General features: G+C 39.7%; 1 protein-coding gene across 1 annotated transcript in view; it reads right to left on the bottom strand.

Moving 5' to 3' along the window:
• LOC115827042 (NACHT, LRR and PYD domains-containing protein 12-like) overlaps positions 1–25,352 on the bottom strand; it is a 38,970-nt gene extending 13,618 nt beyond the window's left edge. Inside the window, exons 1-13 of the mRNA XM_030790997.1 lie at positions 25,274–25,352; positions 23,324–25,100; positions 19,031–19,204; positions 18,723–18,896; positions 14,377–14,550; positions 14,069–14,242; positions 10,335–10,502; positions 9,851–10,024; positions 9,433–9,606; positions 8,967–9,137; positions 4,936–5,109; positions 4,063–4,236; positions 137–310 (exon numbers count right to left, since the gene is read on the bottom strand). Of these exons, the coding sequence (XP_030646857.1) occupies positions 137–310; positions 4,063–4,236; positions 4,936–5,109; positions 8,967–9,137; positions 9,433–9,606; positions 9,851–10,024; positions 10,335–10,502; positions 14,069–14,242; positions 14,377–14,550; positions 18,723–18,896; positions 19,031–19,204; positions 23,324–25,100; positions 25,274–25,310 (3,719 nt within the window). The 5' untranslated portion in view covers positions 25,311–25,352. The remainder of the gene's footprint in view (positions 1–136; positions 311–4,062; positions 4,237–4,935; positions 5,110–8,966; positions 9,138–9,432; positions 9,607–9,850; positions 10,025–10,334; positions 10,503–14,068; positions 14,243–14,376; positions 14,551–18,722; positions 18,897–19,030; positions 19,205–23,323; positions 25,101–25,273) is intronic.
• Positions 25,353–26,711: the final 1,359 nt, after the last annotated feature.

Raw genomic sequence — 26,711 nt, 5'->3', positions numbered from 1 at the left:
TGTGTCTGTGTCTTTCTTTGTGTCTCTGTGTGCATGTATTCTTGTGTGTCTGTGTCTCTTCACCCATCTCTCTAAGTGTCTAAATGTTGTTTGGTTTTAGTCCTTGTAACCTTTGAGTAATGACCAGACCACTCACCAAAGTTTCTCAAGTTTACAGAGTGGATCCTTCACCACTTCAGACAACAGCTTCACTCCTGAGTCTCCTGGTTCATTGTTGTTCAGATTCAACTCCGTCAGGTGTGAGGGGTTGGATTTCAGAGCTGAAGCCAGAGCAGCACACCCTTCCTGTGTTATACTGCAATTATTCAGGCTACAAAAAAATTGGAGCAAGAAAGAGCTGAAGGCAAAGACAGAAAGAGAATCTTAATGGACAGGTACCTGCATTAGATATGAAGTTAATTATAAATGTATGATTTCCAGTTGTACATGTGTTTCAGCTGGTCTTAGAAGGCTTTCTATAAATCATGTTTCTAAAAACCTTGGTGAATCTCACTGTATTTCTTCTCCATATGAATTGTGGCTAAAATAACTCAACTAGTCAATAGATTTCATCAGCCTATGCTGTCATCAAATAACGTGTGTGTGCGTGTTGGTGTGTGTGTTTATGTGTGTGTTCATTTAAGCTAAACACATCCCTGGCACCACTACACAGCAAATACATATACACACATGCATGTACACAAATGAAATAAATTTGGTTTACTGACTGACTGATAACAGATGCAGAATAAAACAGCTCTCCATGAGAAGACACAAAGTGTGTGTGTGTGTGTGTGTGTGTGTGTGTGTGTGTGTGTGTTTCTGTGCCTGTGTGTGTGTGTGTGTGTGTGTGTGTGTGTGTGTTTCTGTGCCTGTGTGTGTGTGTGTGTGTGTGCTCATTTAAGCTCAACACCCCCCCGGCCAGGGTTAACTTTGGCAGGTGATTTTGATTTAGTCTTCGTTTTAGTCTTTTGACTAAAATACATATTGGTTTTTGTCATATTTTAGTCATTTGATCATTATTAGTTTTAGTCTTTTGACTAAAATACATATTGGTTTTTGTCATATTTTAGTCATTTGATCATTATTAGTTTTAGTCTAGTTTCAGTAAACGAAAACTAGACAGGTTTTAGTCACATTTTCGTCAATTTGCATTTTTTTTTTTTAAATTAAATCATGACAGTGATTCCATCAAGCACACAGATATTCTTAGGCTCGCTATAGGTATGTACATTTCACGTTACCACGTCAAGTGAACAAGAATACATAGCCGTCTGCTTCTAGCTAACAAAGTCAAGCCTATAAGTTGATTGTGATAAAAGTCTAACTTTTATCATTTCTTGGTGGCACGTCTTAAAATGTCTCTTGAGGTTTGATGTGTTTTTCCAATCGATTTTGCACCCACAGCTTTGGCAGTGCGTTTTATTTTCAGTTGTTTTAATATGAGTCACAGATCCGTTCTTTTTCCTCTTCAGGGAGTAACCATGATATGAGTTGCCAACTGCGTTGCCAGATGGGAAATGTTAAAGTATCGTACCAGAGGCTTGAAATGAGTGTATTTTGAGGGAAATTATCGAACGCGAGCCACAACCAAGAGAACAAATACGTGTAAACACGTAATTTCAGAAAACACGTATTCACTGAGACAAACGACTTTGACACCGCTGACAGGCCACACTGTTTAAAGACAAACTTTGCCTCTCTCCTGCCTTCACCTTCCTGTTCAACACCCTTTTTTTTGCCGTTTTCACGTGGATGCAGCAGTAAACTATATCTAGCGCAAACTCTGTTCATATGAGCGGCGGCTCATTTGAGGAGCTCATTTAAACTTATAATAATATAATAACGATAATTGCATTGCACTGGGTAAATATAGTACTGACGCGTAAGTTACTGCAGTCAGTATAAAATACCCCAAACTAACAACATTCCTGCTGCTGAGTTAATCATCACAACAAGAATGACTGGCTAGAAAGAGTGTGAGAGGAGATTCGTAAACACCAACGTAAGATCCATATTTTACTATTCTGATTGTGTCAGGAAATGAATTAAAATGAGAGAGCCTATCCTGATTACAACTACTAATGCTAAGTGTCACAAAATGATGATAATTAATGTACATTATGGGACTTTTGGCTGGTTGCCAAGTTAAGGTTGGTTAAAATGTTTAATGTTCGATTTCCAGAGGAGGGAGGCTGTAATTTAATTGCTTGTCCATTCATCTGTCTCTGACATTATTGTTTTGTTAGTATTTGTCAACGAAAATGGTAATATATTTCTGTAGCGCGGTGAGGAAAATGTATTTTAGATACAGTGATGTTAATTAATTAGTAGGAAATTTAAAGTTGATATAGTTCTTAGTTATTCATTAGAACTAGTTCATTCATTTTCAAAAAGAGAATTCATGCAATAAGTTTAGATTATGTATTTGCCTGGAAAGTTCGATTGGGTCATTAATGGGAATTCTGGCATATGTATTTCATGTGTGTATGTATATGTGTTCCAAGTTCTTATTAATATTTGTTCTGATGTAGTGATTTCATATGTTGTGTGAATGTATAAAATGTAGTATTTTTGTTATTTCGGTGTAGAAATATAGTTTATAATTAGTAGAGTTAATACCTATGACGTCAGAGGTCATGGAATAGACGAGAGAGAGAGAAGAAAGGCAGAGAGAGAAGAGCAGGTGCGCCATTGCGAGAGAGAGCCTGAGTTTTGTGAAGTATAAATGTATAACGTGAACAACGTTGTAATTCTCGAATACTGCCTTTTAGTCTTTGGGTACTCGAACAGAATACCCATAAAGAGCAAGAAAGATAGTATTGTGTTTTGTTGTTGGTAAGAATTGAGTCGACGGAGCCTTGCCGTTTAGCTTAACCTGTTTAGGATTGCTACAGAGGACTTTGCTGCTACTCGCGGAAAGACTGCTTCGGGATTTTGGATCTTTGCGGGATTTTGGTGCTTGTTGCTGTTGCTACGTGGGACATGCAGACATTGTCGCACCGGTAAACCACCCGAGACTGTGCTGGAATAAGGTACTGTGTGTGTTTTTTCCTTTTTGCTCGTTACCGAGTGAAGCGGCCATTTTGTGCTGGGCCACAGCGAACCCGAGCAACGTCTCAGGCCTGCAACAGTTTTGTTTAGAGTCATTTGCCGGCTTAGGTCTAATCAGTGTGTGTGTGTGTGTGTGTGAGTCCGCGGCGTGTGAATGTGTTAATGAATGTTATGCCCATGTATTGTGTTGCTGAAAAATGTTATTACTTGTGATCATTGCTAAGGTAATGACTTGTTTTTTTCACTGAGTGAATTTTGTTTAATAATTCTGTAATACCACAGTTGATTGCTTGTGAATATTTTGGTTGTGTTGACATATATTTCTTCAATAAGTAAATTGCTTTGCATTGAAATTTAAATCATTCGGTTTCTGGAGTTTATTGTTAAGTAAAGAACAAGAGTTTGGGGTTAGAAATTTACCATTTAAGTTAACAGTGGCATATAAATTCATTTCTAGGAGTAATATAAGAACCCAGGACGCCCTTTTAGTATCAGGCGTATGGTCTAGGGACGTTACATTTCGTCACAGCTTTTATTTTCAAAGGTGCATTTTTATTTAGTTATCGTCTTGTTTTCGTTCATGGAAAAAAGTTCATTGACGAACATTTTTCGTTACAGTTTTTGTCTACGAAATTAACACTGTCCCTAGCACCACTACACAGCAAATACATATATACACACGCATGCACACAAGCGCACACACACACACACAAATTCACACAGAAATCAAATAAATTTTGTTTACCAATGACAGGTGCACAATAAAACAGTTCTCCATCAGACAACATGAGGAGCAAGAACATCTAGTCACATCTCAGGTCATGACACTGTCTGCATCTGTTTAGGTATCTGTGTATATATGTATGTCTGCATCTGTTTAGGTATCTGTGTACATATGTATGTACGTCTGCGTCTCTTTCTGTATTTGTGTATGTATATATTCTGTGTCTCTTCACCCATCTGTGTATGTATCTAATTTTTGTTTGGTTTTCGTCCTTGAAGCCTTTGGCTAATCATCGGTTTACTCACTGAAGTATCTCCAGTTTGCAGTGTGGATCCTTCACCACTTCAGACAACAGCTTCACTCCTGAGTCTCCTGGTTTATTGTTGTTCAGATTCAACTCTCTCAGGTGTGAGGGGTTGGATTTCAGAGCTGTAGCCAGAGTAGCACACCCCTCCTCTGTTATACTGCAGTCATCCAGGCTGCAATATTGAGTAGCAACGACACAGGGATAAAGAGAAAAGGGAATTCGTATTGATGTAATTAAATTATTTACTAGTTATTAAAATTAATTATCTCCATAGTGTTCTCAAGAACTTCTAAAACAGTTGTATAATTGGATTTGAAAATACTGATATAGGCTATTTGTGGTCAGTGTGTATGTGTGATTCAAATAAATCTGTTAGGGAATAGATTTCATCACGTCATATTGTTAATAATTAGTATATATGCCCTGTCCCTGTGTTAATGCATGAGTTACAGTGTGTTGTCATGCTGTTTTGTGCATGTGAACGTGTGTGTGTGCATGCATGCGTGTGTGGGTCTGTGTTGATTTATGCCCAAGAAGTCTTTGGCACTGCTCCACAGTAAATGTATGAAAACAGAAGCACACCCACGTACACACGGACACGCGCGCACACACACAAATCAAATCATTTTGGATTATTGACAGGTGTTGAATGAAACAGTTCTCCATCAGACGACATGGAGAACAACAAAATACTTTTCTTCTTCCATCTAGTCTCCTCTCAGTTCATGACAGTGTGTGTCTGTGTCCTCCTTTGTGTCTCTGTGTGCATGTATTCTTGTGTGTCTGTGTCTCTTCACCCATCTTTCTAAGTGTCTAAATATTGTTTTGTTTTAGTGTTTGTAGCCCTTTGAGTAATGATCAATCCACTCACCGAAGTTTCTCAAGTTTGCAGCATGGATCATTCACCACTTCAGACAACAGCTTCACTCCTGAGTCTCCTGGTTCATTGTTGCTCAGATTCAGCTCTCTCAGGTGTGAGGGGTTGGATTTCAGAGCTGAAGCCAGAGCAGCACACCCCTCCTGTGTTATACTGCAATCATTCAGGCTACAAAAAATGGGGCAGGAAAGGCAGTCGTAGCTTAAGAAAGAACATTTTAATGGACAGATAACTACACTAAGCATGAGAATGAATTGTTCCTCCTTTTTTTTAAGCCTGCCACCATCACACCCCCCCCCCCCCCCCCCCCCCCCCCACTTCGGAGGATAACTTTATTTATTCATTTACTTTTCCTAGCTCAAATTCAAAACCTGTGATGAAGCCGCTCCGTATGAGAATGCATTATAACTCTGTGGTGTCACTTTCTGTGTGTTTTTTAGATGTTCTGAACAACAAGACTCTCTGGAAAGTCACATTTCCAAAAGCTCAGTGAAGCTCACTGCATTTCTTCTCCATTTGAATTGTGGTTAAAATAAATCAATTTATGAACAGGCTTCATCAGCTCATGTTGTTACCAAATAATATATGTCGTAAATATGTTTAACTGTATGTATTATATTGTGTTTGTCATGCTATTTTGTGTGTGTGTGTGTCTCTGTGTGTGGGTGGGTTTGTTATGAATTATCATAATGAGTGAGTGTTTCCTGTCTGGTTTAGGTTTACGCATCTTTTGAGTATGAACAGTCTCTGACCACAGGACCACCACTGGCTACATAGATTTGGGTTTCAGACTGATCTCAGACTAATGCATAACACTGGTGTGTGTAAAAAATTGTGTATAAAAACACGCGCGTGTCTGTTCATTTAAGCTCAACACCTCCTTGGCACCACTCAACAGCAACTACAGCCGTACAATTAAAAGAAGAAGAACTGCGTAGAGCACTTCGCGCGCGGGTCAAGCGAAACAGCACATGACTGGGTCCTTGGTGTGTCCCAGGCAAGATGTTTGTCGTGTATGTCACGCATCTCCCTCGGCTTTTCAAATGTTTCAGATGTCGTGGACAAATCCGGCTTACGCGATTGCTAATAGAGACATACTGGAGGTGAGACAAAGGAGGAGGAGATGTGAAAAAAGGCCAAGAGACTCGTCTCCCTGATAGCAAATATACTGTACATCTTCAGAGGTATACTGTGATCTGTCAAATGATGTATAAACAGTTTTTCTGTTGTGCTGGACTGTGACTCTTGAACAAACATGGCCGCTCCTCTTGTCAGAATGTCTCAAGAGTACATCATGACGTAGCATCTCGTTTTGAACGGCGGTTCGCTTTTGTTATTTATCCTTGTTGTATCGCACTGCAATATGACGTCGTGGTCGCGCTAATGGCTTCGTATTTTCCCTTAAGCAGAGCACGTCAGTTGAGCGGTCGTTCAATGTGGCCGAGTACGCATTCGCGTTTACACTGCTATTAGGATGTGGTCATATGTGGTCCAGACCACCTCCGAATGTGGTCTGAGTGATTGGATCTCGATGCAATCTCAATACAGATTGGATGCGTTCTCACCTACACTTTTGAGCTGTCCGCTTGTGGTCGGATTATGAAAACTGGATCTCAATGCAAGGTGTAAACAGAGCCTTGGAGTAATGATCAGTCCACTCACCTAAGTCTCTTAAGGTTGCAGACTGGATTCTGTACCACTTCAGATAACAGCTTCACTCCTGAGTCTCCTGGTTCATTGTTGTTCAGATTCAATTCTCTCAGGTGTGAGGGGTTGGATTTCAGAGCTGAAGCCAGAGCAACACAGCCTTCCTGTGTTATACTGCAATTATTCAGGCTACAAAAAAATTGGAGCATATAAGAGAGTTGAAGACAAAGACAGAAAGAGAATTTTAATGGACAGGTAACTACATTAGATATGAAGTTCATTATAAATCTGTGGTGTCCATATGTGCATGTGTTTCAGTTGGTCTTAGAAGACTTTCTAGAAATCATGTTTCTAAAAGGTTGGTGAATTTCACTCTGTTTCTTTTCCATGTGAATTGTGGCTAAAATAACTTGACTAGTGAACAGATTTAATCAGTTTATGTTATTACCAAAAATATATGTGTGTGTGTACACACTTGTGTGTGCGTGTGTTTATTTCAGCTCAACGCCTCCCTGGGACCACTACACAGCAAATACACAAACACATGCATGCACACACACACACACACACACACACACACACGCACATGCACACATGAATCAAAAAACTCTGGGTTACTAAATGACTGATGACAGGTGTTGAATAAAACAGTTCTCCATCAGAAGACATGAAGAACAAAAAAAAAACCCTCTACTCTCTACTTGTATCCAGTGATCTCTCAGTTCCTGCCAGTGTGTCTGTATCTGTGTCTTGCGTATGTATTCTCGTGATGTCTGTGTCCCTTTACCCATCTGTGTAAGTGTCAAACTGTTGTTTGGTTTTAGTCCTTGTAGGTTTCAAGTGATGATCAGTCCATTCACTTAAGTTTCATTTTGTGTTAGCCATCCTCTAGCCCTTCGTCAATGTTCAGGTTCTGACCACAGGACCACTGTTGGCTACATTTCTTTGGGTTTCAGACTATTCTAAAACTCATAGATAACACTGGCACGTGCAAAGTGTGTGTGAAAACCCCAGCAATGCAGCTGTGCCTAATACACTAACACCAGCATGACACCCACGACCATGCCAGCACCATGTCAGAGCCACTGTTGTGTTGAGAATCGTCTGCCACCCAAATAATCACTGTTTAACAGCGGCCCTGTGGTCAGAAACTGACCATTGCTGAATGGGACAAGGAGTGGATAACAAATTTTGCATGGCAACACATGGGCTGTAGTCTGTAATTGTAGACCTAAATAATGTACTTATAAAGTAAGTATGACCTCATAAAAGGGACAGTGAGTATAGGTCCGAGGTAGATATTTCCAATAAACTAATGAATAATAAACTAATTAATAGTTAATTAACTAATGTATTTTGAATTTATGAGTGTACTTCATATTGCTCGATGCTGTGTCCCTTTTATGTTGCTGATTCTCTTTTAAGAGGTACATATTTTGCCAGTTGTGCTTTACGAACACTTAAAATGGATAGTACCACAGTAGTGAGGATAACTCGCCTACCTCAACATCCCAAGGCCTACTATTACATCTTGTAGTGTTTGAACAACCTGTCACAGTAGCTCAGTGTACTGGAAGAAGCTGTATGGTTAGAATAAAATTCAATTATGTTTGGATTCAAGTTTCTGCTGATAAAATGACTTCTAACTGAGATAATCATGTTTTTGAGGTTTCTAAGACAGCTAATATCCTTCAAAGTACTTTTTAGTGCTTTCGCATTGGGATGTTTCACGTCCTCATCTGGTGCGCTGAGTGGACCTTGGAATGCCTAACCATCTTTTTTCTCTTTGTTCTGCAGTTTCACAAAGGCACCTGTTGAGGTTAGCCTGGTACACCTGGCTTGTATCCTATTAGTCATGTCGCTGTCCCTGCACTCATCTGTAAGCTGTTCCCCCTAAGAGTTGAGTCCTCGCCATTTACCCAGGTTTGGAAAACCAAAGAACATCATATGGCTCCTGTTAGAACCTTTTTCTGAGAGTGTACATTTAATTTTATTTATTTTTTAAAGTGTGCATTTCATGGAACATTCTTCCCCATGATAACCAGTTACTTATGGATGATGTGACACAAAAATACCAGTCAATTATTTATTATTATTATAAAATATTGTCTTTCGCTGGCTCATCTCCACTACGCCAGGTTTAACACACTGATTGGAAAATAGTTTATACAAATGTACAGCTATTAAATATTGTGATTGAGACAAATTTCCCATGTAAACTCAGGACATTTTGTAGTATACAAAGAACAATATAATTCACAAGATTTTGAATAAATTTACTTTAAATAAGTAACCAAAGAAAAATTTATTACTCCACATCTTTTACCACAATCAGTTTTATACCGGAGAGTTTAGAACTGATATAAGTATGAACTCACCCCAGTAACTCCAGTTTACAATTTGGATTCTCCAGTCCAGGGGAGAGCAGCTTCAGTCCTGAATCCTGCAGATTATTGTCACTCATGTCCAACTCTCTCAGACAGGAGTTTGTGCTGAGAACTTTGACTATTGCTGAACAAGTTGTCTGTGTTATGTTGAAATTACTGAGCCTGAAGATTTAAATGGTACGTAATTATATTTTCATGAAAATATTTTGCCACATCTTGAATACGAGGTATATTTTGCCAGCAAGAGGACTTTCATATAATTTGTCATGGGATCATGCACACCATAGTAGGAACATCATATGTCAGTCTCAAAAGAAATGACACATCTAAATGACATGACATGCTAACTTTTGCCCAGATACCTTAATGCTGCCTATCATAATTTTTGCAAGAGTAAGAGTCTTTTTGATGTTTGAGAATAAGAACATCATTCTTTAAATCATCTTTAAATACAAACCTTAGTTTTTGCAGTTTGAAATGAGAATCTTCTATTAGAGAGCCAAGGTGGTTCAATGCTGAGTCTCCTAATTCATTCTCATTTAGATGCAGTTCTCTCAGCAGTAAGGGTGTTTGACCAAGTACTAAAGTCAGAAAAGTACAGGCTTCCTCTGCAACAGGACTTTTCAACAGCCTGCAGAGACAGGAATAATATGTTAACGAAACTCACAGTTTTACACTTCATCACTGCTCCCTATTTAACATGGAATTTGAAATGTTATGGAATAGGGGCATGGAATATAGAAAGCATAATCTGATTTCATTAGTAGATATATAATGAGGGAGGTGTGTGGAATGAGTGGGTTGGGTGTCTAAAACAATTGCAATACATTTCTGTCAAAATATTGTTTCTTAATTTCATCACATAAAAGGTGCACCTCAGTTTCCCTAGTGTACAGTGTGGATCCTCTAGTAAATCATAAAGCAGCTTCACTCCTGAGTCTCCAGGATCATTCCCTCTGAGGTCCAGCTCTCTCAGATGTGAGGGCTTTGATCTCAGAGCTGAAGCCAGAGTAGCATATCCGTCTTCTGTTATATCACATTCTGAAAGCCTAAAGGGGATAAAGATATTTTACTATTTTAGTTTAAAGAAGAAACATTACCATGTACTGAGAGCTCTGTAGTTGTTGCTATGGTAAAGTTAATTGTTCTTTTGCTTCACGGGTCAATTTCAGCAAGTGTTTTCAATTAAAGTTAAAAAAAAGTAGAAAAAAATAAGTAAATCATTTTTTTCACTTTCATTAGTACGCTTGTGACTCTCCCAGTGGGTGCCTCACCCACTCACATATTTCCCACTTTTCAGATGCTGAATCACAGCGCTTAGATTATGGGGCAATTTGAATATATCACAGATTAACTCACCTCAGTGTCTCCAGTTTACATTGTGGACTCTTCAGTCCAGCAGAGAGTTGCCTCACTCCTGAGTCCTGCAGATTATTGTTACTCAAATCCAGTTCTTTCAGAAGAGACAAAGTCAGAACGGAGACCAGTCCTACACAGCTTTTCTCTGTGATGCCTCCACTGCTGAGTCTGAAAAGAGAACGATATCAATCATTTCAATCATTTCTTTGAATATTCGGAATACTTGTTTGTTGGTTTCTTTGTTGGCGTCATCTTATCAAAAACAATCTACTGTTGAGACAGGTCTCAACACTCCAAAGGTGAAAATACTTCAAAATAGAGGAGACTGGTCTTGTTTGATTAAACTCTCTGTTTGAAAACCTGTTTAATGATGGTCTGATTTATGCAGATGGATCTTTACAGGAATGATCTTTGATGTGTTCTCTGAGTCCTAGTGGTTATAGTGAAGATGGTTCTGAGGGGACCGAGTCTGAAGGAGGTTGAGGAGGTCATCAAGGCGGCACGCTCAGCCTCTGCTCCAGTACCCAGTGGTGTGCCCTACATAGTTTATAAGCACTGCCCAGATCTTGAAGGTGATATGGCGAAGGGGGAGAATTGCTGACCAGTGGAGGTGCACCGAGGGAGTTTGGATCCCCAAAGAGGAATACTCAAAGAACATCAATCAGTTTCGGTCAATCGCACTGCTGAGTGTCGAAGGGAAGGTGTTTTTCAGCATTGTTTCCTGTAGACCGACCGAGTTTCTCCTCAAAAACGGATACATCAACGCTTCAGTGCAGAAGGGTAGGATTCCTGGAGTCCCCTGGTTATTTGGAAGACACTGGTGTAGTCACGCAGCTCATCAGAGAAGTCCATGAAAACAGAGGCGACCTAATCATTCTGTGGTTGGACCTGGCCAATGCTTACGGCTCCATACCGCACAGATTGGTCAAGCCTGCACTACACTACCACCATGTTCCCAGAAAAAAATCAAGGACCTTATCCTGGATTATTACAACAATTTCAGGTTGAGGGTCACTTCTGGGCCAGAAACATTGGACTGACATAGGCTTGAAAAAGGAATAATAACAGGTTGTACCATCTCTGTCGTTCTTTTTACCCTTGCCATGAACATGCTGGCCAAGTCAGCTAAGGTGGAATGCAGAGGCCCCCTAACCAAGTCTGGTGTAAGTAGCCCCCGGTAAGAGCATTTATGGACGAGCTTACCATCATGACAACATCAGTCCAGGGAGCAGGTGGATCCCACAAGGACTTGAGAAACTCTTCACCTGGGCAAGGATGAGTTTCAAGCCCTCCAAGTCAAGGTCCATGGTGCTGAAGAAGGGGAAGGTGGTCGACAAATTCCGCTTCTTGCTTTGTGAAACCGCCATCTCCTCCATCACAGAGCAACCAATCAAGAGTCTGGGGAAGCTCTTTGACTCAACGCTGAAAGACTCTGCCACCATTCAAAAGTCCCACAAAGACCTTGAAGCCTGGCTCACCAAGGTCGACAAGTGAGGCCTGCCTGGCAGATTCGAGGCTTGGATCTATCAGCATTCCATCCTGCCCTGAGTCCTGTGGCCTCTGCTGGTTCCATTAACAACAGTAGAGTGCCTTGAAAGGAAGATCAGTAGCTTCCTCCGCAAGTGGCTGGGCCCTGCAGCCTGCAGCCTCAACAGCGCAGCACTGCAGGGGACCCACAACACCTCGCAGCTCCCATTCAGTGGCCTCACTGAAGAGTTCATAGTGGCATGAACAAGAGAGGCTCTACAGTACAGGGACTCCTGGTGTGAATAAGGAGGAAATGGAGGGTGGAGAGAGCAGTGGAGGTGGCAGAGTCACGCCTAAGGCAGAAGGTACTAGTAGGTACCATGGCAACCCGCAGAGCAGGCTTGGGATACTTCCCAAAGACCCAGGCTGGCAAGGCCCAGGGCAAGGACAGACACCACTTGATCCGAGCAGGCATGGAGGAAGAGCGAGTGAGCAGGACGGTGGGGCTCAGGCAGCAGGGAGCATGGACGAGGTGGGAGAGTATACTGCAGCGCAGGTTTACCTGGTTAAACATCATGCAGACAGACTTCTACCTCATCCGTTTCCTCATCCAAGCTGTCTATGATGCCCTACCAAGCCAAGCAAACCTTGGGGTAAGAGCAAGACACCTTCCTGCCATCTTTGCTCTGAAAGAGGATCCTAAGAACATCTCCTCAGTAGCTGCCCAAAGGCCCTTGGGGAAGGCAGCTACCATTGGCGTCACGACCACGTGCTCAAGGCGGTTGCTGAGAGCATAGCCATTGCCATCACCTCCAGCAAACACACACACACACACACACACACACGCAAATCAAATAAATTCAGTTTACTGAATGATCAATGACAGGTGTTGAGTGACACAGTTCTCCATCAGAGGACTGTATTATTGTGTGTCAATGTCTCTTCACCCATCTTTCTAAGTGTCTAACAGTTATTTGGTTTTAGCCTTGTAAGCTTTGAGTAATGATTAGTCCACTCACCTAAGTTTCTCAAGTTTGCAGAGTGGATTCTGTACAACTTCAGAGAACAGCTTCACTCCTGAGTCTCCTGGTTTATTGTTGTTCAGATTCAATTCTCTCAGGTGTGAGGGGTTGGATTTCAGAGCTGAAGCCAGAGCAGCGCACCCTTCCTGTGTTATACTGCAATTATATAGGCTACAAAACGAAATGGAGCACAAACGAGAGCCGAAGGTAAAGACAGAAAGAAAATTTTAACGGACAGGTCACTTCATTACACGTGAGAATAAATTATACCTTTATGTTTAGATGAGTGATGAACATTTTTAAAATTCATTTTGTGAAAACAATGTTTACATCTAACATTTTATATCGGTTTTATTTAGGTAATGATGTAAAGTTGAACTCATACATGCAGCCTCACACAGGCCTTTTCAGAAAAGGGGTTTAAATGTAAGTAATTCTAAGTATAATCAATTCATTTTGTGCCAAAATAACACATTTGTAACATCTATATAACAATAGTGATGTTTGATCACATTCACACATTTAGCCATATTTACTTTGTGACATTACTTTCATTTGAATCTTACACTTATGCATAATAAGTAGCTTTTTCATAGCACAGAATGTGCCAAGCACTGGCCACTAAGCCAGACCAAAATGAATACTGAGGAAATTGTTACACTATGGCGGCTACGCACAGTGATGGCTCGCTCACAACTGAAATATTTTGGGCACATACGCAGATGAATAGGAGAAAATAACCATGGAAATAAATCTCTACAGGGAAGTGTAGAAGGGGGCAGGGGCAAAGGCAGACCAAACTCAACAATGACAGACACACACAAACACACAACAGCTCTCTAACTATCTGCCTATATGAAGAGGATGATATACATACATGCAAACACATGCACTCTTAATATGCAATAGTAGCCCATACTGTACACCTGTAAAAAATACACCACTGAAATGAGGAGGATAGTAACTCCACAGGAGAACAGTCTGTATGTCATGAAATGGGTGAGAGCTGAATACTGCAGTTGACCAGAATTTTTTTGAATGTGTGGTTGAGCATAAACCCAGGCACAGGAACTCAGCAGTGTTAACTTTGGCAGGTGATTTTGATTGAGTCTTAGTTTTAGTCTTTTAAAATACATATTCGTTTTTTTCATATTTTAGTCTTTTAAAATACATATTCATTTTTTTCATATTTTAGTCTTTTAAAATACATATTCGCAGGGTTGTAGGGTTTGTTTAATAGCTCACCTGAGCGCCTCCAGTTCACAGTGTGGATCCTCCAGGAAATCAGACAGCAGTTTTACTCCTGAGTCTCCAATGTTATTCTGCCCAAGATCCAGATCTCTCAGGTGTGAGGGGTTTGATCTCAGAGCTGAAACTAGGGCAGCATGTCCTTCTTCTGTTATACCACACCCTGAAAATCTAGAAAGGACAGACCTTCACCACTATTTTGACAGAATCCATTGATAATACATCTTTAAGTATGTTACAGGATATTAGACAGCTCTGACGATGGCTGAATTATGGAGGGAGTGTGTTTCATTGTTTACACTCACCTAAGTACCTCCAATTTACAGTGTGGATTCTCCAGTGCAGTAGAGAGCAATTTCACTCCTGAATCCTGCACACAGTTATTACTCAGGTCCAGATGTCTCAGACAGCAGGAGCCTGAGCTGAGAACTTCAATTAGAGCTGGGCAACTTTTGTCCGTCAGATTGCAACTGTCAATCCTGAAATTCAATTAACACGTGAAAACCTAAATGCTTCCTCACATTAGTTTGCCTTTGGAGCATTGTAGTAAAGAAAATTGCCAGTTGTTTAGGACAAAATAAGGGCTGACAGAATTTCTTTACATGCATTTCTGAATATTGATGGATTTCTGCTGTGCCTCTTCCAGACATCAAGGGGGTATTTCAGAAAGCAGGTTTAGTGAAAACTCAGAGTTGGTTAACTCAGAGACAGTAGTAATCCTCCTAACAGAGTGCCCTATGGCTTCATTCTCCTAGCAAAACAAAGCCACAAGGGTCTTCTGTTAGGAGGTTATTTACTTTCTCTGAGTTAACTGAGTTTTCACTAAACCCGCTTTCTGAAATAACCCCCATATGTATTACACAGAATTTACTCATTCATATCACTTGACTTATTAATATTTCTTTTTTTAATCTCTTTTATTTATTGTATGTCAGTCAAAGGTGTTTCCCAGATGTTTTGCTGAATAATTCACAGCATATATAGAATACTGCAATAAACAAAACAAAACTGGAAAGACGCCAATATTTTACCTGTAAAACTATGAATGTAAAATCAATGTTTCCCCTAATGAAAACAGCCAGAAAAAAACTCAACTTGACTGAATCGTAAATAACTAAGCTCATTGAAGCGCGATGGAGCTTTTCATTGTTTGTTGCTGTTTGTTTTTTCTCTAAAACTGGAACTAACAAAAAGATGAGATCAAATTCAGTTGCACAAAGAACTAAAGTGATTCACCATACACAACACTGAGAGACAACATCAATTCACAGCATTTCATGAAACATTGCAGACAGGCTAACATTCTGTTTTGATGTCAAATCTCATTCCATTCCATTGAAACAAACAGATTTCAGTGACATCCTCAGGAAAATGCCATCTGATTCTGACAGTCAGTTATCAAACCTATCCAAACACACACACAAGAACAGTGAAGCACACACTAGGAGCAGTGGGCACCTACTCCAGGTCTTTTTGCCAGTGCCTTGGATAAGGTCACTGACAGGAGTACTAACCCTAGCATGCATGTTTCTGTGGTGCGATAAACTGGAGCAAACCCACACAAACACAGGGGAAGAACATGTAAACCCCACACAGAAAGGAGCTGGGACAGCTGGGACTTGAACCTGGGATCTTCCTGCTGTGAGACAACAGTGCTAACCACTGAGCCACCTACTGAAAACGGGCTTTCTGTGGCCTCGGTCTTCACAATGTCCACATTTTGAATCATACATGTATCTTTGATCTCCAACATCTTGATTCCAGAGTTAGTGACCATTAGCTTCTTCTCTTAACCAAACAATCTGAGGACCTGGCCGTCATCACTCAGTGCATAAGATAACCTGCCTTTTCTCTTTTGATAGCTGTACCCTCTGTATATCAGAACAACACAACCTAACGCGTTTATTCATTTCTATGTACAAATAGACACTCTTAACCAAAAGAAGCTATCTAAATGATGCTATAGTGGAGTTACTTACAGTAATGATAGTGAGAGAAAGGGGAAGGGAGAGAGAAGAAAACAGACCCAGCTCAGCCACAATCAGCTATGGAAGTCCAAAATTATAGGATGGTCACTGACATCAGGACTTCTCTGACTGAGAAATCCTCTATTAAAATTACCCTAACTGTTCACACAATAGTCTCTGTTTTTTTAGAGACACTAAACATGGTTACTTGTGCATAATAAATCAATTTAGAACTTCCAAACACGGTGATGTGTTTATGGTTATAGTTGGAGTTTGTTTTAAGTTAATGCTTGAAATTAATTCACAAAGATGCAAAAGTTATTTTTCCTCTGTTGTATATGCTGTACATGTCAGTGGACGAATGTGGATTTGAATTTTGGCACGGTCTGAGTTGTGTTTGCCACATGGTGCTACCTTCTGCAGTGGTCTGGCTTTACTGGTAATTACTCTTATCAGCCCACGGTACTGGGTACACTTGTCGAGAATGATCCTCATTGTGCATGACAATGGAGATTTTTGGCTGTTATAAATTAATCTATTTATGTGTGGCTGGCTCTGGAGCCTGAGAGATGTTGAGAGAGAGAGAGAGAGGGAGAGAGAGAGAGAGAGAGAGAGAGAGAGAGCGAGAGAGAACCTGTGCAATTTTTAATCTTTCAGTTAGCGAAGCTGTTAAGATTACCCATGTCATGCTGGCCTACAATGCACATTTTAATGTCATAAATAAGGTTCTAATCCACATACTTCAGAGAAAACTCTGTTTAGAACAATCAAAAAATCCAAAATGATTCCAGTAGTAAAAATTTCATTGCATGAAGATTTTTTCCAAGCTGCCAAAACAATATTGTTATAAGAAATATATTCAGGGCTGAACTAACCTTGATGAATTAGTAAAATCTGAAGTTTACCAGTTGCTCCAGTTAGCGGTTTTGAAAAGTAATTATAAAATAATGATGAAATAATGCAGATATATGTATAGACCTATATTGAGATTACTTCAAATCCAAAGTTAAAATGCAAATATAAAAATGAAAGAGACAGTGGAATGCTTCATTGTTACATTATAATCCAGAGAAAAAATCTGTCAGGTTAGTCATTTATCTGCCAAGATGTGTTGTATTGTCAAATAACAGAAGCAGCCAGTCTTTTCAGGATACTCACTATATGCCAAACCTTCAAGTGTCCTGACTATTACAAAACACTAACCAAATATTTAAAACAATGGTAAAGAAAGGACTAGTGACTAGTCTCCGATGTATGCCATTAATGGACATTACCGTGACTTGCCTTTAATGTATTTTCCTTTATGCTGTTCTAAACTAATGAAACACTGACATTTTCACAAGGACCGGAAAACAGTAACTTCAAGCCTCACAGTGCCAAGATGGCAGTCATATTCCCATTTAAAAGCTCGTCAGGCGGACACTGTGCAGCTTTCAGCAAGAAAATGAGGGATTTTTTAACCTTCAGTGTTCCTCAGTAATTAAAGTTGCAGTTGTGTAAACTCTCTCCCTCTTTTTCACCCTTCCTTATCTCTCTCTATCACTCTCACTCTGCCTCTCTGTATCCATCCCCTTTGATCCCAGTTCTCTCTTTTATGGCCCAGGCCTCCCTGCGTTCAGGGTCAATGCACACCAAAGCAGAAACCTCTCGCTTTAACACCTAACAGACGTCAGGCTCGATGTTTTAGCACAGCAACCCCCAGACCATTTGGTCAAATGTTGATAATGTTTAATTGCGAGGGAGACTAGATCACCTCAGGAGGTTAGTTCCCAGTAAGAATGGAATTCAGACCATGCCACAGAGCTCATCTGCATTGCTCCACTCGGGCACAAACTATGTAAGACAAAAGAAAAATTAAATTAACCATATGACGTTGTCAAATAAGTATGCTTATGGAGCCATAACCATTCATATAGTCATAAAAGCGCGGTAGGACTTAAAAATAACCAGGAGCGAAGTCACGAGAAGCTAATTTTATGGCCATCGGTATAGCTGTGCAGTTTTAATAATAAAGAAACCATATTCTTTGATCTTATTCGGCAGCATAAGCTTATGTAATTTTACTATTCTTTAATGGGAAAAAATATGTAAAATTATTTCAACCGAGCTCAAATTAATACTTTCTAAATTCCAAGGAGAGTCTCCTCCCTTCAGGCAGAGACACCCCCAAAAGGATAGCCGCACCTCCATCTGCAAATCAGATAAAATGCCAGACCTCATGCTATCCTACAGTTCAGCTTTCAATTCCGATACGCTACAGTTCAGCTTAGCCTCAGTTGAGCTGCGGTTGAATCAGCTATAATGTAAGTCCGTCCACTCTGTTCAGCTCCTCTCCACGAAGAATTGGCCCAGGAAGATCTGCGACGCTAAAAGACTTTCCTGGCACCGACACAAATGAGCAGAGCATTGATAGGCCAGAAGACAGAGAGGTAGAAATGGCATGACATATCGCATGAAGGTAATTAATAATCAATAGTAATTAATCAGAATAGCTGCAAAAAAGAATGAAAATCTGGCGACTCTTAAATTTATTATAAATGTTAAAGAGTTTAAATGAATGTTTTGATTGGTGAAGTGAACAACGCATATATAGAAAAAAACAACCACGTCATTAGAATACAATCTTTCCAATCACAGAAACCTGTAAATCATTGTGATGTTTTAGGGTTTGTTTAATAGCTCACCTGAGCGCCTCCAGTTCACAATGCGGATCCTCCAGGAAATCAGACAGCAGTTTTACTCCTGAGTCTCCAATGTTATTCCGCCCAAGATCCAGATCTCTCAGGTGTGAGGGGTTTGATCTCAGAGCTGAAACCAGGGCAGCATGTCCTTCTTCTGTTATACCACACCCTGAAAATCTAGAAAGGATAGACCTTCATTACTATTTTGATAAAGATGTATTATCAATTGATTTTAAGCATATTACAGCATATTAGACAGCTCTGATGATGGCTGAATTATGGAGGAAGTGTGTTTCATTGTTTACACTCACCTCAGTACCTCCAATTTACAGTGTGGATTCTCCAGTGCAGTAGAGAGCAATTTCACTCCTGAATCCTGCACACAGTTATTACTCAGGTCCAGATGTCTCAGACAGCAGGAGTTTGAGCTGAGAACTTCAATTAGAGCTGGACAACTTTTGTCCGTCAGATTGCAACTGTCGATCCTGAAATTTAATTAACATGTGAAAACCTATATACTTCCTCACATTAGTTTGCCTTTGGAGCATTGTAGTAAAGAAAAGTGCCAATTGTTTAGGACAAAATAAGGGCTGACAGAATTTCTTTACATGCATTTCTGAATATTGATGGATTTCTGCAGTGCCTCTTCTGGGCATACATATTGCATAGAATTTAGTCATTCTTATCACTTTGCTAGGGTTGCAATGGTATGAGATTTTCACGGTATGATAACCGTCTCAGAAAATATTATGGTATCTCGGTATACGATATTTCACAACTACTATTATTGTTATCAGATATAAAGACCCGTAAAGGAATGAAAACCTTTTTTTTTTTGAGTGATTGAACACATGCTTTATTATAGTTGAAACTTGAAACAATTTTTTGTGATGGAAGTAGATATAAGAAGTCTCCCTTTTGAAAATATATAAAATAAAATATATTTTATCATTAGATTATTATTACTCGTGCATTAATGTAAAAGCAGGATTTTTCTGTTGCAGCTGGTTGAGGTGGAGCTCTTTTGAACTATTTTGTATCCAGCTGCAACTAATGAATATTTTCACTATGGATTAATCTGCTGATTATTTTCTCCATTAATCGATTGATTATTTTCATAATTTTTACAAACCAAACAGTGACAAATGCCATCACAAGTGCTCTACACAATTATTGAAATAGTTGCCAATTTACTGTAGGTGTGCGACAGCACAGCCAGACTGATCCAGTCTGTACCTTTAACTCAGATACACACACTCACTTACGTTGTTAATCCCAATGAAAAAACATGTGAACTGCCCTGATAGCATACACCTATGTTAGAGCATTCATGCCTTGCGCCGTGTTTGTTAGTGCCATCTTTATCACCATGTCACAATGCGGCAACTCGGGTATCATAGAAAAATTTAAGTTTCCCGCTAGTAATTACGACTTTGTTTGACCATTCATGTGCTCGGAACTGATAATTACAATACTTCTGATAGCACATGAAGGCCACAATCGATCCTTAAACTTATTTAAGTGGAAAGGGGCTTTTTGTCTTTTGTTTTTTCCCTTCTCTAAAGCTGGAACTAACTAAAAGATCGGATCAAATTCAGCTGCACAAAGAAGCCAAGCGATGAACCATACACTGTAAAACCGAATAAGTTCAGAGTACTCAAAACTTTGGTCATAACTTATTAAATTTAACATTTTTTTTTTCAGTCATTCATTCCTTTTCTTTCTTAATACATTTCAATTTCTCTTAACTTATAGGCAACAGAAGTTAAATTAAATCGCTAATTATGTCAACTCAGATATTCTAGTGATTATGTAATAATGACATAATATTCCATTAAAAGCCGGAATCTATGAGACACCAACCCAAATTCATGTCATTGCCGCTGGGAGTGTGCAATGGTGTTTCTTCCCAGCTGTTTTCGCAGGAACCAATACTTCGAGACACAAGAACTTCTTCGCAAAGATAGTGCTAAAACTCTACGTCACCCAAACAGCATCGCGATATACTATTGCAACAGCTGAGCAAGATTCTGACTTAGATGTGTTCAGTCATTATCTCACAAATGGTAACTTCATACCACTGGCTTGTCAGCCCAGCACTAGACCATATGCAAAGAAGTTATAATGATGACTGTAGTGACTGTTCTCTTTTTTAAAAACTATTTTCAGTCACTGTAGAAAGTTCGCAAGGTCAAATGTAGCAGAAGTGCTCCATTATGCACCGCGGTGCTGACCTCAGGCGTTGGAACTCCAAAATTTTAATTTATAGTGACTTAATAATCTGGAGTTCATATTACTTAATCCAAAAGTAATTTGAAAGTAAAAGTTTTTTGTTTACATAACTCTAAATTGAATTACGTGTTATAACATCTCAAATTTTTTAAGTCAGTAGAATATATAAGGACATACAAGTTAAGTTTATACAGCTTAATAGAATTAAGTTATCTGAACTTTTGGGTTTACAGTGTATATAACTGAGAGACAACATCAGTTTACAGCCTTTCATGCAGTATTGCAGATTGGCTAACATTCTGTTTTGATGTCACTGTATTCCATTGAAACCAACAAATTTCAGTGACATCCTCAGGAAAATCCAATTCTAACAGTCAGTTATCAAAACTGTCCAGACCAGTACAAAACAGCCCAGGCCTAAGCTGATTTCCTTTTGCTGGGACAATGTAGCAACAGGCACCAAAAGTACTATCTGTTTTGTTGCTTGAAGTTATGTGTCTGCAACCCAAATGCTGGCTCCACAGTAACAACAAGTACTGATGCGCAATGACACAATGCACAATGTGTCATAGAACTTGTCTTGTAAGGCTTACAATAACAATTTCCGCGTTTTGGACAGTTTCACTGAATCACGGTTCATTGTTTCATAATGGTATCGATAATAAAAGGGGCAGTGTGGAACCCACCACCTAATTAACAGACAGTGTCAGACTTGTATGGGGCTCCCACTAGGGGTGTGTCATATGTATCGTCTATGGTAATATCTTAATTTATGTTTTAAGGATGTGCGAGCTGACATTACCGAGTACGTCACTAAATTTACAAAACAAAAAAATCAAAAACACGCCTCGAGAGTCCAAGCATTCACTGCATTGTGCCGCCTAGTAGGACAGACTACAGCGTGTGCGCATTGAGAGTGCATGCGGTGCGCTAGTATAGGCGTACATGGTCACTGCAGCCACAGTTCAGCAATCGTAGCTGCCTAAAAATGCATGACTGGAGTTAAAAATAAGTGAATAAACAGCACCAGGAGGCAAAATACAGACACCACCAGCCTTGCAGTCTACATCATTAGATTTAAATGTTGGACGTGAATAATTCTCACTCGCATGGAGGTAGTTTGGCTTTGAAAAGACAGATGTTGCTCAAAAGACAGCAGTGTGCAAACTATGTCAGAAATCGGTTGCCATTAAAGAGGGTTTTTGTACTGTTTTTACTTGAATGATTCAGCGTTAAGGAAATAAATAAGACCTGTTTTCATTAAATATGTTGTCATAAATATCATTAGTAAGCAACAATTAATGTCCTATTAACAAGAGTGAACTAGTGCAACATAAGACTTTTAAAAACACATCTTTGAAGGATGCAAAATATCATCTACTTATCGATACTTATCGTTATCGATAAAATCGCAGAAAATATCGAAATATCATTTTTTGTCAATATCACACACCCCTAACTCTCACATTTTACATGCCAGAACAAATAAGCATAAAACAATGCAAAAACACCTTTGTACACTGAGTTATAGCCACCAATATGGGTAGCATGTAATTTCGTTAAAAAAAAAAAATGTTCAGAGTGAATATGTTATTCAATAAAAATATGTTCAGATTCTGTCCATCCACTGTTGGGCCTGATCCCTAACGGACATTAAGCATCAGAAGTGGGTATGTTATTTTCTAATCTTGTGGCTACGCTAAAACTGACCTTGCTGTCTGATTTCTCATTGTCCCACACCCTCGATCATGGAGCTGATACGACTTTTAGCCTCCATATTTTAATCACCTAATGGTCTGTGTTCTCCGCCATTGATCTCCTGGCCTCAGATAACCTTACAACAAACCTTCTCCAGTCCAGAAAAGCAGCTGTCTGTCTAAATATCACTAAATATCACAGCTTTCTTAAAGCATTTGATGTATAACTAAATTAGCTTCACTGATGACAACAATCAAACCACAGTTCGAATGAATACTCCACGGTACAGACACAGGGACTTCTACCCTCCCTGTAATCACTCTAACATCTCTCTTTTGCCTTGTAGTTATTTGCAGTAAATGTCCTGGCAAGAATACAACACATTGTCATATTCAATTAGGTTTACTGTGTTTGTTTTTACTGTCAATATATGTTCAAAAAATGATTGTCTTTCTTAAATCATTAGTTTTAAATGTGATTACATATTATCCATATCCGAGGCTGCGCAAAAAATAAATTTCTCAGATTAAGTTAACTTTGAAATTGAAAACAATCAGCTTTAATAGTTTTATGTCGTTTATAGCACCATTCTGTGCTACGTTTTCTTCAGGCTTAGTCTGCCACAGCATTCTGAAACTAGCTATAGAAAAGTCTAAAGGGACATTTTTACTCACAGTGCTCTTCTGGAGGCTTTGACCACTGGCAGCAGCCTCAGAAGACATTCCTCTGATCTGATGAACTTCTTCAGGTCAAACACATCCAGCTCCTCCTCTGTTGTCAGTAACACAAAGATCAGAGCTGACCACTGAGCAGGAGAGAGTTTGGCTCTGGAGAGACTTCCTATTCTAAGGTAGCTTTGGATCTCCTCCACTAGAGAGTGGTCATTCATTTCGTTCAGACAATGAAACAGATTGATGGATCTCTCAGTGGAGGGATTCTCTCTGAACTTCTCTTTGATGTACTTAATGGCTTCCTCTTTGCTCTGCGAGTCACTCACTGACTGTGTCAGTAGGCCTTGTAAGAGTGTCTGATTAGACTTCAGTGAGAGACCCAGAAGGAAGCGGAGGAAAAGGTCCAGGTGTCCATTCTCACTCTGTATGGCCTTGTCCACTGCACTTTTGAGCAAACCATTCACTGTTTCATTTGATTCATCCAGTCGCGTTTGCTCTTGAACAAGGACATTTTTGTTGTTGTTGCAGAAATACATGTATGCATATAAAGCTGCCAGAAACTCTTGAACACTCAAATGTACAAAGCAGTACACAGTCCCATAAAACAACCCAGACTCCTCTCTAAAGATCTGGGTGCAGACTCCTGAGTACATTAATGCCTCTCTGACCTCAATCCCACACTCTCTCAGGTCTTCCTCATAGAAGATCAGATTTCCTTTTTCTAGCTGCTGAAAAGCCAGTTTTCCCAGTGATAAAATGTTCTCTTTATTCCAATGTGGATGCATCTCATAATGTCCTTCATACTTCTCATTCCTCTGTTTGGTCTGAAAGATCAAGAAGTGTGTGTACATTTGAGTCAGAGTCTTTGGGATCTCCCCACTCTCTGCTTCACTCAACATTCTCTCTAGAACAGTGGATGAAATCCAGCAGAAGACTGGAATGTGGCACATGATGTAGAGACTCCTTGATGCCCTGATGTGTGTGATGATTCTGCTGGCAAGGTTTTGATCAGAGATTCTCTTCCTAAAGTATTCCTCCTTCTGAGGGTCACTAAACCCTCTTACTTCTGTCACCTGGTCAACACACCTGGGTGGAATGAGGCTGCCTGCCGCTGGACGAGTGGTTATCCAGATGGGAGTGGATGGTTGTAAATTCCCCTTAATGAGGTTTGTCAGAAGGACATCCACTGAAGTAAGTTCTGTTTCACTACACAGCATCTCATTTTTCTCAAAATCCAGTTGAAATCGACATTCATCCAATCCATCAAAGATGAACATGATTTTATATTTGTCATTATTGGTAAATTTTAGTCCCCTTGTCTCTGGAAAAAAGTGATAGAGAATGTCCATCAAACTGTATTTTCCCACCATCAAATTCAGCTCCCGGAAGGGAAGTGGAAATATGAACTTGACATCTTGGTTGGCTTGTCCTTCAGCCCAGTCCAGAATGAATTTCTGCACAGAGACTGTTTTTCCAATGCCAGCAATTCCCTTTGTTAGGACAGTTCTGATGGGTTTGTCTTGTCCAGGTAAGGGTTTAAAGATGTCATTGCATTGTATTGGTGTCTCTTCTGTTTCTGGTCTTCTGGATGCTGTCTCAATCTGTCTGACCTCATGTTCATTATTGACCTCTCCACACCCACCCTCTGTGATGTAGAGCTCTGTGTAGATGTTATTGAGGAGGGTGGGGTTTCCTTGTTTTGCTATTCCTTCAGATAAACACTGATACTTCCTCTTCAGATTTGATTTCAGTTTACTCTGAGCAGTTACAATCTGATCATCTGAAGAGAGTAAAGATCACAAGCCCATTAAAACAACAGGACTGGAAATATTGATTAGAGCATAGAACTGTGCTACTGAATAAGTCATAATTTGATGTACAAGGTTTACTTTTCTCTATAATGGTATTTTACTCACATATATGAGGTAAAATATAACATTTCAGATGCCTTACTTTTCTGCAGTGTATCAGCGAGGTCATTGTGGTTCATGTTCCTCAGGATGTTCAGTGTGATCTTCAGAGCTCCCTCTCTGGCACTGGTCTCATCCTCCTTCAGACCCTCAAAACATTCTGACATTTCCCCAGTCAGAAGCTTCTTCAGTCTTTTCAGTTCCTTCTTCACAAAGGCAATGATTTTGTTCTCCACATCCTTAAAAAAATCCCACAAATATAAGCAAATTAACTCTTATTTGGAGAACCATGAGAAGACTTCAGTGCATACAAAGGAGCATTCAGCAGAAAGCCTTAATAACATAGAAAAGTTATTGCTATGGTAATGCTGGTAATATCATCACATTTGGAAATTTGGAATTTCATGATTATGTGATATTTATATGATTCAGTGTCACAATGGTGTAGTCTATGTATGATAAATGACTAAACTGAATTGAGATTTGATCATGTACAAAATAATCATCAATCATATTCTATCTTGAAAAAAAATCTGCATCATAAAGTCAGTGTTGTACTAAGTACAGTCTGTCCGTCCTCACATTTCATAATACTGTGTTTCTTTTCTGTCACCTGTATATATTCTGACAATCAAATGGCCAACAAAAACAGATATAAATTATACTGATTCCTTTGCATTACAAAGCCCACCTCAAATATGGAGATCGGGTTTTCTACGCGACTCTGGACAGACTGAATATAGGGAACCTCTGACTCTCTTTCCTCTCTTTGGACACTGCAGTTGAAAGAAAAAAATGAAAATAAAACTACATCAACAAATGGTTTCATTGTTTACTCGGTCAGCCGTGGTCTAAAGGTTAGAGAACCGGGCTTGTGACTGGGGGGCTGCCGGCTCAATTCCCAGGCCAAAAATCCACGTCTGTGTGCCCTTGAGCAAGGTGCTTAACCCCAATGCTCCCCGGCCACAAGGAATGCTGCCCACTGCTCCTGTGTCTGGTGTGTGTGTGTGTGTGTTCACGACTGGTGTGTTGGATGGGTTAAATGCAGAGGACAAATTCACTGTTCACAGTGTGTCTGTGCAATCACGGAAACTTAAACTATCATTTGGTACTATGATGAAGAGACATTCAAAGCATATTCTTGTGTTATTTGTGATAATTAATCTATGGGTACTTCCATATCCACCATACATTCTGTAATATTTACTTTTCAGGTCACAGTGGCAAAAACGTCTGTGTATTTACATATACTTTCAGAGAAATTACCTTCGTTTTCTAGAGAAATGTCCCTCACTGAAGGCAGGTGGTGTTCCATCTTTAGACTTGTCACTCTTCATAGACACACCGCTGGAAATCGCTGAGTTTGATCTCTTCTGCTGATCACTGAATAACAGAGAGATTCATACATAATTATTCAGAGAATGCCATGAAAATGACTGAAGAATGATGACCTAATTATATGCTAACAAACTGGATAATTG

This window comes from Chanos chanos, chromosome 13 (genome assembly GCF_902362185.1).
Source record: "Chanos chanos chromosome 13, fChaCha1.1, whole genome shotgun sequence".
Classification (NCBI taxonomy): Eukaryota; Metazoa; Chordata; class Actinopteri; order Gonorynchiformes; family Chanidae; genus Chanos; species Chanos chanos.
The sequence above is the reverse complement of the archived record's forward strand: the minus strand, read 5'-3'. Positions and strand labels throughout refer to the sequence as shown.